At 40.6% G+C, this 11,443-nt stretch overlaps 1 protein-coding gene across 1 annotated transcript in view; it reads left to right on the forward strand.

Annotated features, from left to right (window-relative positions):
• Window positions 1-10,492, forward strand: part of sec22a (SEC22 homolog A, vesicle trafficking protein) — an 11,526-nt gene extending 1,034 nt beyond the window's left edge. Inside the window, exons 2-7 of the mRNA XM_026145313.2 lie at window positions 1,192-1,402; window positions 3,169-3,332; window positions 4,488-4,667; window positions 7,382-7,500; window positions 8,080-8,145; window positions 8,444-10,492. Of these exons, the coding sequence (XP_026001098.1) occupies window positions 1,221-1,402; window positions 3,169-3,332; window positions 4,488-4,667; window positions 7,382-7,500; window positions 8,080-8,145; window positions 8,444-8,644 (912 nt within the window). The 5' untranslated portion in view covers window positions 1,192-1,220 and the 3' untranslated portion in view covers window positions 8,645-10,492. The remainder of the gene's footprint in view (window positions 1-1,191; window positions 1,403-3,168; window positions 3,333-4,487; window positions 4,668-7,381; window positions 7,501-8,079; window positions 8,146-8,443) is intronic.
• The last annotated feature ends 951 nt before the right edge of the window (window positions 10,493-11,443 follow it).

The following is an 11,443-nucleotide window of genomic DNA, read 5'->3' on the forward strand; positions in this document are numbered from 1 at the left end:
ATCTTCAGTGCTGGTGCAAGATCACCAAAGCCCCCAAAATCAATTAGAATACGCTCAAAATGAGATTTTTACTAAGTAACTTAACACGTAATGAAACTTGCTTTATGCTTTTAGCAAGTCATGTTTGGTAGTGATTGAATTTGGTAACAAACGGACTGCAAACGAATAAACATTTCCTTTTTGAGGCGCTGCTTTAATTTAGAAAAAATGTCTGTTTATAATCTTCCGTGTGTTGTAATTTTACATTTTTTGGCATCCCCCCCCTGGAAGTACTCACACTCTCACTCTATGCTGCTTTTGTATTACTCACAAGTAGATGGCTGCTTTAAAATATTTATTATATAGTATATCTCCACGGACAACACTTGGCGTTGATATTGTTTCTAAGTGCTGTGATAAAAGCATATAGAAGATATTCCCCGTTTTGTTTGTCTTCTCATCCGACCTTGGTCTGGTTTTGAAGGTAGTTCTTAGTTGTGGTACCTGACACTTCGCTGATTCTGCTCACGTCACGGATCCTGTGGACTTGTCAGTCAAGGAGGAAGGAAATTGACCGGAATTCAAATCGCATGCAGGAGGACAAACGTGGAAAGTGTCCCGCTAACGCACATTCTCAGCTTCTCAGTAGATACCAGTGATCGGAGATTTTGAATGCTAAAAAAATTAGTTAGTTTAAAAATATATATATATATCTATATAAATAACTAATTGCACTGTTGTAGCTTGAATACTAAAACAAACTGTTAAATATTTCATGTTCGGATAGATGAGTGTGCAGACATTATCCATTAAGCAGTCAAGTGAGGTTAGAGGTCACCACAGTAATCTATATTATCCTGAGAGGAAAACAGTCAGTGTCTGAGTGCTCGGTGTGTTCATCTCAGTTTGTTATTAAACCTCCCAAAACATTGTACATTTACAAAAACCTGATATTTGAGAATTTAATAAGGAACTGATTTTTTTTCTGCCCTTTGTAGAGTGATAAATGGAAAGCAATGCTGTGACCAAAGACTGAGTTGCAACTTAATATAATTTTCATTGTTTCTTTTACTGAAGTATTAGTCATTTAGTCTAAATTGTCATGAAATCTATAAAGCTTTGTCAACACATCAAAATCCCAAGTTCAATGATGAAAAAGCAGAACATTTCCTTGCTGCACTCACAGATCTGTGCCATCTCCCTCGTTTGCAGGCCTTCAGCGAGACTGCCAGAGCTGTAAGATGTCGATGGTGTTGTTTGCCTCTGTGGTCCGAGTCGGGGACGGCCTGCCTCTCTCAGCATCCACTGATTATGAGCAGGACAAAGAGCTTCAGGAAACAAAGAGGCTCCTCAAAGGTCTCTCCAAGAAACTCGGCCAGTTTCCTGACCGCTGCACACTTAGGACTGGACCATACAACATCAAGTAGGTCTTTACTCTTAGCAAAAGATCCAGTTATTCTGCTCTGTTAAATGTTAAATAACTTTTGGTATTAACATGTTTCAAATGGGCCGTTTTGGTGTAAAAAAAGGTCTGTTTGGCTTGAGTAAGATAATATCAGTTTAAAGGTGTAGGGTTAGTTTTTCCTTCGATTTTGACTAAAACCTCTTTTGGACAAGGGCCGAAATATTCGCGCATTTTTAAGCATCTGCATTCACTCAGTGTATCTTCAATTCCCGGTATAAAACCAAAATCTAGACAATGCATTTTTAATGACCCATGGGTGGTGAAATAGCCTGCTGTTGACAGTTTTACTGCTTTCTTTCTGACCCCTCTAACACACATGTGGTTAAAGAAAATACAGAAAAAGCGTTTAAATTTGAGCGATTTGACAGCTCGGGCTTCATTTGAGGTGTCAGACGGTTCCTGAAAGCTCTGCTTGTGCTTAGGGAATGGCTTTGAAACTCTCAAGCATTGTTTGTTAAAAGCTAATTAGTCTTATTACGACAGAGGACATGACCTTAGAGAACCTCACCGCCAACCATCAATGGGCCGGCTATACCTTTCAACAACCACAGAGTCTCCTTTTGATACGTCTCTTTAATCAGCGAGAGCTCGAAGCTTCTGAGGAGTGCGGACGTCTAAAGGCTGCTGAAGTTCAAAATGAAAGAGGCGGCGTTTAAAGTCACCGGTTAATCTGTCCTGTGATATTCCCGGTTCTTCAGTGGCCCTTGTCATGTCTGTAATATTTGTGTGTTGTGAAAGCTAGATGAAATTCCTTTTTCAGCAGATTTAATCCAGGAGGTTTTAGAACATCGGCTCGCTTGCTTAATGCCCCAAGTTTTACACAGTGATTTAGAGAATGCACATCACTGGAAGCAATTTAGGGACTAGTTTACTTCTGTAATATTTGAACATACTCGCACTGTAAGTCACAGTTATGAATCATCAGTTATATCGTGGGATTTAATCCAGTTTTATTTTAGCTGTTACCCACAGTGGAGTTATGATTTATTTTCTAATATTCGGTGAGGTTTTATAGACACAGTCAGGCAGCTCCGAGACAGATATTGGTAAACGTATTTGTCCAGGGGTTTATTGTAAAGCACATTGCAACTTACAGGTTCAATTCAGTGTTTATTATATATGCACCAGCAGCTTGTGAAACTAAAGGGCACAATAAAAATGAATCCATCAATTCAAATTGTGGGTAAGGGGCCCGCCTCCATCCCACCCTTAAACGTGAGTCATTTGCTTCAATTTCTGATGCGTATGTATGTGGCTACTCAGATCAGATTGACTCTCATTCCTCAGATATCGTCAACACCGCGAGTTTTTCTTTCCATGATAATCATCATATTAGTCTCAACTCTTTATTGACATTCAGGTTTCATATCCATTCAGATGCGCTCCGAGCTATTCTGGTAATGTGAACGTCTTTGTGTTTGGGGAATTTAATTTGCACTTAGTGTATCAATTAACACTGCAAGGCCAGCACATAGTTGTTTCTGCAGAGGTGGATTTGGATGCGAGCCATTGTGTTAAATTAACTGTGAAAGTGTGGCGTTGAAGCAGAGATGCGCTTAAATTGTGTTTGCTCTGTGTTTAGAGCTGCAACCTGCAGAAGTCAGAAATGCCTTTGTGTCCCTGGATATAGCTTTGTGTCCTAATTACAGATTCCCAGGGTTTCTGTCGAGAGGAAGAGTGGCACGCTGCATTAGAGCAATAATATTTGTGTTTGTGTGTTTCAGTTTTACGAGCTCGCTGGGCGTTGGATACCTGATGGTATGCACTGCAAGTTATCCCAATGTTTTGGCCTTCTGCTTCCTGGATGAGCTACAGAAGGAGTTTATTGTCACCTATGACACCAAACGGATCGAGAGTGCCATGCGGCCCTACTCCTTCATCGAATTTGGTGAGTCCGTGGAACTGTGTGTTTCAGCCGAAACGACCATGTGGGAATTATGATGTCAGCTTTTCAAATTAAAACGGGTGCCATGTCTGATGGTACCTATCAGATGTAAAATTGGCCTCATTCTTTACAATATTCAGTTTTTAAAGTTTCTCCTGGGTAGTGCACAAATTTTACAATACGGGGTCACAGTCAGTAAATTTCAGATACAAAAAAGAGAGTTTGATGGCCTGGGACTAGTCAAAAAGTATTTTATGCTACCAAACCTACTTATGACTTCACCTGCGAAACAAAAGCACTACATCAGTCATCGTTACCTAAAAGGTTTTTTCCTTGCCGTCGTTTTAAAGAGGCTTTTGAGGACGGGCCTCACATATTACTCCCAATTACAACAACGAAAACCAATCTCACCAAAATGAAATGAGCTCGAGCTGTTATTGGTGTCAACCATCAAACAAAATTTGAAAATGATCATTTAAAAAACTTGGATGCGAGACAACTAACAAATAGACAAACAAACAAAACTGATTACATAGTCCCCCCCACCCTCCCCCCCACCGCGGGGAGAACAAACTTAAATATGATCTTATCCACCGATGTTTGAGTTGCACAGAGACAAAATAGCAGTTTTAAGAAAAGCTGTCTGTATTCACATAAACTGTCAGCTCAGTTTGTTATGATCTTTAAATTTGGCCACTGCGCTGCAGGCTGCCAGCAGCTGTCCTACTTTCTGTCACAGCCATACCTGCAGGACGCAGGGGTGAGTCTACAGGGCAGCATGGAGCCTACTCAACTAGATTTACTTCAGAGCTTTGGTAACAGTATTTTACAGATGTAAATAAACATAAAGACATGAATAAACAATTTTAAATATAATTAATAGACTAAATTAGGTTTACATATAAAACATTGTTTTTGTGGACAGTAAAACTGAGACACTGGCCCAGCGTATGAAATAGCATTTTTGTTATGTAATATGTGATATGCAGTGTTTCTGTCTATTGTTGATCGAAAATGTTTTTGTTTATTCAGAAATCATTTTCCACTTCCACATTAACAGCATCTTGCTGTGTCACACAAAGGGTGCATTTGGTTCTGCCCGGCTTTGCTCTTTGTATTATTAATCAGCTCTTTGTTGTGCTGACTGTTATCCCTCAGACACCTTCATCCAGAAGACCAAACAGCGCTACAATAACCCTCGTTCCCTGTCCACCAAGATCAACCTGGCTGACATGCAGACAGAGATCAAGCTGCGACCGCCCTACCAGCTCTCCCCTGAGGACCTGCGGGCTATCAATGGATTCTCAGTGCACGCACCTTCAAAGTACAAGGGCATAGGTAGGACATAAGCTGCACACGTATGCGTGCAAAGTATGAGAGAGGCTTGTAATGAATTTATATACGTACAGCATTTAAAGATGCATTTATTCATGTGCATAAATATATATACAGGGTGTGCATGTACATTAAATTTAGATATTTAATCTTATTATTTGTATTAATTTTTCATTCTTAACATTGATGGTATTGACCACAAGACTGTGACATGATGTACATAGTTGCTTTTCCCTCAAAATGTTCCTGGAAAAGGAAAACAGGAAGTGCTACATGGCTTTAAAGACTTTCAAAGCAGACTCTGATGAAGACTTCAAGTTGATATGCGTTGCTCTGTTTTGCTTGCTCATTTCAACCTAAACAAAATGCCTCAGGAAGCATCTGTTTTTTTTATCCTTTATCGAGGTTTTTTGGACAAATCAGAAATATTAACCCCAGAGTTCAGAGCAAGTTTTATACCCCTGCCATTAGAGCTGGGCGAAATGAGATTTTTTCATATCACGATATGTTTTTTTCATTTCAGGCGATAACGATATCTATCACGATATAAGCCAAATAACTATATTTGTAAGATTTAAATGTGCCGTTGCTCACAAGTAAAATGTGAAATAATCAGCAGCTTGTTTTTATTTAAATATTTATTTCCCATAATAAGTTCAACAGGGTAGATGTACTTAAGGAACATGAGACTTTTTCAGATAAATAAAGGCAAATATTGCAAACTACACAAAAGGCAGCCGCTAAAGCGTTTAAGTTTCAAAATAGAACAAACGAAACAGACTAAATTGTCAATTCCACTTAGAAACAAAGTATTAATTCTAAAAATAAATCTTAGTTTGTTTTACAGAAGAACAGACAAAACTGACTAACTTTTGTCAATATCAAATAAACTGAGAACTAAAAGGAAATTCTCAATCTCTCCTTGTTGTATAGCTGAGCTTTTCAAACAGTTTTAACAGTTACTTTAGTCTGACAAAAGCCGAATGACGAATTAGCGCTTCCAGTCAGAGACTGAGGCTACGTCCACACGTACACGGGTATTTTTGAAAACGGAGATTTTCCGTTTTCGTTTTAAAAAATAATCCCGTCCACACATAAAGGCAGAAATGAAGGAAAACGCTGCTATGAACATGCCAAAGCAGCAGGTGGCGCTAGATTCCTAACCGTGCAGAAATGTTGGCCAATCAGAAGTCTAGAAGCCTTGGTGGGAAAAAGTAAACAAAGCTGGGGCATAGAAGCAGAACCGAGTCGTATGTGTGGAGGGACAGTAACTGTGTGTATATGTAAGCATTTAAACACTGCAGAGAGTAGAATTAACAGTATTGTAGAAATTCATTTCACCGAAACAATAACGTGGCGCACAGTGTGACGCATGCACCAGTTTATTGTATTTCCAGACTTGCTTTCGGCACAATTTACAGTGAGCGCTACTCTGTTTTTTGTCAGACTTGAAATAGCTGAAATACCTTCACACTACGGAACTTCTATGGCTCTTCCGTTCGACAATCTCTCCGGCGTTGGAACCATCATCTGTTTTCTCTTCGGTCACGCTCGGTTGATTTTTCTAGTCGGCACACTCATTTCCTCCATTACCCGCTGGCTGCTTCCCAAACAAACACACGTGCGGCTTGGCACTTGTGCTGTACGTAACAAGTCACGCGACGTGACGCTGCGGCTGTGATTGGTTCGGCTCTGCGCTACCTAATTTGGATTGGCTGACCTTTTTTTTTTTTTTTTTTTTTTTAAGAGGACAAGAGCGGCGAGGTCTATCGCGATAGCTTAATTTCTCTATCGAGTAAAAGTTATATCGCGATACATATCGTTATCGTTCTATCGCCCAGCTCTACCTGCCATGGACGCACGTTTTTCTGTGATAAACACATTTCCCTGGACCCAGGGCCTCTCCACAGGATCCTAGTCCCTTTTGCTTTTTGAGCTGTTTGTTCACGCCTCTTTTGCTTTTATTAAAATGTATTAATATGCAGTTCAGAACCAAAATGATTCCTCATCGCCGTATTTTCCTGTATCTTCAGTGGATTAACAAAGACATTTCTTAATTACAAAGTCTCATTTAAGCCCTAAATATTGAAATATTTATTGAAAGAAAAAAACAAAACATCCGCAGCAGAAGTCATTCAGCTGCTTAAATTTGAAATGGTTACTTTCTGGTGGATTTTAAAGGGCAGAGAGAGACTGTGTGATGAGATAGTCATTTTCAAAATGAATCCATTCCGCTGTTGCTTCGTCGTAGCTCAGACCCCGTGCTCTTTACATCGTCCACAAAAACAACCCCTTTTCCCCACTGTCACACATCAGTAGCCCCAAGCTAAGCGATGCCACCTCGGGTCACTTGTAGCTGTTGTGTTTCCCCCTGACATCCGAGAGAGCAGCTCTCCACGCTCTGCTCACTCTCCGCGGACCTTCCCAGTGTCTTGTTTTTCTGAGAACATAAATCATTTTATCCTGAGGGATGAAGTATGCTAATCTGATAATAGTGACACATTAATTCTTTTACTCTACAAGAATGTTTTGAAAGTGAGATTTGAGAACAACACATTCTTGGCTTATCTTTGCCATTCAGGGATTTATTCCCTTTGTCCTGCACATAATAGCTTTTACATGTGTATATATATAAATGAAATTTTGTCAAATCTAGTTGCTTTGTTGTTCTTCGGAAAGCAGATTTATCCGAGACCTGCGTCCTTGTTCTCTTACAGCTCCCACGCAGATGCTGGAGCCGGTGACTCTCCCGGGAATCGTATCCTGTGTGCTGAGCATCCTCTGTGGGGGGCTGAACCTGCTGCGAGGGGTCCACGCTATAGAGAGCATACTGCAGGTGAGGGCATTCTAGAAACGACTCTCAGATTCAGTTTCTCTTAAAGGGAAATGAATGCTCAATGCAAGGCTGGTTCTAGTTTGATACTTTTAGCTGTCAGTTTTATTTGTAGCAAGAAACTTAAGAGGACGAATGAATTCCCGAGGGCTGGGAATGTAGGTCCGTCACAGAAAAGCAATCAGGTAGTCAGGAAACGCAGACTTTAAAGGTGGTGGGATTTATTCTAAAGAGAAAATGATGGCAAAGACTTCACTGTAAACATCATCCCAGTTTACTAATTATCTGCCTGCCTCAACTTTGACGTCATGAGCCACTAATATCTCCTGACTAACATAAACTTATGACTGATTATGGTCTGTCTGGGCTCACGTCACTACCACATGCCTGCCATTGTGTCCCTTGATAGAGCACCTGTCACATCACACTCTATGAACTAGATTAGATCACAGTACATGAAATGCATGAATAAAGATACCTCAACATGTTCTTGTCATATTGGTTTCTTTTTTTGTCCCTACATAAATGACTAGCGCTTCAAAAAACAACAAAAAAACCCAAGCATTTTCTCTGTGTCTGCAGAATGATGATGAAGACTTTAATTACGTGATTGCCTTCTTCCTCGGCACAGCGGCCTGTCTGTATCAGGTAAGTGATAGTCTGCGGTAAGGGGAGCCCATCACTGGCTGACTAACAGCCCTGCACTTTATAGCTCAGCAGCTTGTCAGCTACACATTAGCAAAAGCTCAGTGCCTTTCGGTCCAGTACCTTCTCTAAAAGATTTTGCTCAGCTTTTTTTGTGCAGCTCCTGATACTAAATGGATCACCGCAGACTGGTAGACACAGTGATGGGCACAGAGACATCAAATGGGATTTCTTATGAAAAACATCCCCGCCGGTCATGTGGTCTGCGCATCGTTCACGCTCTCTGTCTTTCTCCTTTCAGTGCTACCTGTTTGCCTACTTCTCAGTCTGGAGGAACAGCAAGTCCTTCCTGGCCTTTGCACTCATCTGTCTTTCCAACATGTATTTGTACGAATTGAGGAACATCTGGCAGATCCTCTTTCACGTGGCGGTGGGCGCCTTCATGACCCTGCAGATCAGACTGAGGCAACCGCTCGGCAAAGCACCGGACTACAATGTCTGACAAAAAAAGATCTGAAACTCAAAGGATAAATGGACCTGTAGTCTGAAAATACTGGAAACAAAATAGAGACAAAAAACCAAAAACCAAGCATCTCGATTCAGTGAGAAAAGCCAAAAGCGATCTCGCAGCAGCGCGGTAGCCCTGTTCAATAAACCCCAGCAGCTGTGAACAGATCTCAGTTTGAATCATTTATGGACCTTACTGGGAAGCCACTGCCCGATAACAATTTTCGACTTCCTTTCAGTGCATCCATCCCACCTGCAGGACGGATGCAGTTTTGCTCCCTCTGCAAGCACCAAGTATTGAAAGCGACGCCACTCGCTGCCAAATGCATCGGCTAAACAATCACATGAACTTCAGTTACTTGTTCAGTTATTTTTCATCTTCTATGTAAACCCACTGGTTCTCCATCAGGTGCACGACTGGTTTCAGTCATGGTTTAAAACTTCTGCACGTGTGTGTCCTCGTATCTTATTTCGTAAGTGTTTGTCATCGTTTAGACCATTCTGCGTATTTATTTACCGACTGATTTCTCTGACGAAGAATTCTCCAGATTTTATGAATTTTGCTTGGTGATTGCTCCACTTTTATGTACACTTGTGTCTTTTTTTAGTCGCAAAGTAGCTCCTGTTTCAGCCGACGCAAACAGGCTGTTTGCATTCGTACCCTACTTCCTCGCCTACACAGCCTCAAGCATATGCCAGTGTCAAGTGACTGTGTTAATAAACAGGTCTGTGTTGGCAGCGGTATAGATGCATAGCTGCGTTGTCAAAGCCAGAGGCGGCCTGTATCATCTGAACAGCCTCTGGCCTGTTTTTTTATTTTATTTTCCCCTCCCACCGAGCCCCTCAGTTCAGACTTGGCTGCCATTTCTAAAAACAAAAACAAGAAGGAAAAAAACAAAAACTCATCTTTCACATTTAGCCTGTATCAAGGATATTGGCAGTGTTCACATTTAACACGATTATGACACAAAGATGCCATATTTATTGTCATCGGGGATTTATGGAGTGATTTCCCGGCGTTCCTGCATCATCCCAACAACTAACAGCAAACAAAACGAGAAGGGGAGAGAATTGAGTTGTTTTTCTTTTTTCTCTCCATGAGCAGTTTCAGTTGTGCCGAGGCTGTCATGACGTTTTTCTTTTTTAATTTACATTTTTTATTTATTTTGGATGATCCCTGTCTCACAGGAAGAAGTGAAAAATGAATCAGAGCATAGACGCGTACGCAGCTTTGCTTTCACGTCCATCTGGCATCTGCACTATTGTTCTGTCCAGAGACTGCTGTAACACTTCATTCTCATGTGATTCATCATCTGAATGTTCTCTGCTTTCCAGCATCGGGTGCCACACCTACATGACCTAATAGCTCCTTTTTTTTTTTTACCCTACGGCTCAGACTTGATTGGAACTGAAATGTGATTCGCAAACTTCTAGATTGTTCAAATGTTTTCCACAGCAGTAAACGTGTTGTGTGGGTGTGTGCTGTAAAATAGGAAACTTGAAAGTCAAAGATTTAAGTAATCCAAGTGTGGAACATGAATGTGATCATTTACAGGTCTTTAAATGGAATTTTCTAATCTAAACTTTGAATTTATTTGACACTAGAGACCTGTTATGATTAGAATACAAAATCTTGTTAAATGTTAAAGTTATGAAATGTGGAAAACATTGATTTGATTTGATGGGGTAAATGTGTTGGAACGCTAGTTTTAAGCCAGTCTTAGTAGCTCCATATTGGCCATTTTTGTGTGTGTTGCACGTGCACATCATGATGTGATCTGGTCCTCAATTTGAAACATGAGCAAAGCTGTGGAACACCGAACATTAAAAAACATTTCCATTACAATGATATCTTTTTTTTTTATCATAGCACTGTCAGTTTCATACCAAATTCAGGGATATCTGGTACATGTTGCAGTAATTGTGAAGACAAAAATCACTTTTGTTTTAAAACAAAAAAGCAGGGATGCTTCTCCTGAGCAGGAAGTGCTCCCATTTTCACAGATATGTGCTGCCTGACCTGCACAAATTTGAACTTGAATGTCAGCGTGGTGACGATGTGATTGTAGCAACGCTCACATAGTTAGAGGCCAACAGGTTGGCTGTTCAGAAAGGTCACATTCATTAAGTCTGGAGATTTTGTTTGCACTAACATGGGTTTGAATTCCCGGAGAAAAGCAGAGGAAACACTGTTGTTCCTGCAGCTGCTGCATTACAGTCGACGACGATTCTTATTTTATCCGAGCGTGCTCAGTTTAAATTGGGAGGCTTCAGTTTTGATTACAGTCTGGCACTGCTATGTAAATGCACAGCAGGAGTGACCAAGATCTTAACTGATTCCTGTTGGAGATAATAGCCACTGATTTGACTTATAAATACAGATATTAATACCATGACGGATAATGTAACGGGCAGAGCGTTAATCAGGAGATTAGCATTTTTCCTCCTTGTCCTCCGTCATATAAACAATAATCAGTAATAACAAAAAAGAAGACAAAGGACCTCATGCGTAAAGCCTGTCATGCAGTGCTCCTGCCATCTGTTGGTGAGCTACGTGAACATGTAAAATGACTCCCAGGATAGAGTGCAGTTAAAACAGAGGAGACACCTGAGCTTTCCACACATTTAAACAAACCTTTTGTTTATAGATTTTGGCTTTGTGCTGCTGAAAGAGGAAAAAGTCTTCCTCAGCCTGTGATATTTTGGACAATGCACCTTTCCAAGCTACAGCGTGTCCACATACATTTGGTCACTTTTGTTTCTTATTTAAGTCCGTAGCTTTGGTATTGTGTGC

Source organism: Astatotilapia calliptera, chromosome 16 (genome assembly GCF_964374335.1).
Source record: "Astatotilapia calliptera chromosome 16, fAstCal68.1, whole genome shotgun sequence".
In the NCBI taxonomy this organism is placed as follows: Eukaryota; Metazoa; Chordata; class Actinopteri; order Cichliformes; family Cichlidae; genus Astatotilapia; species Astatotilapia calliptera.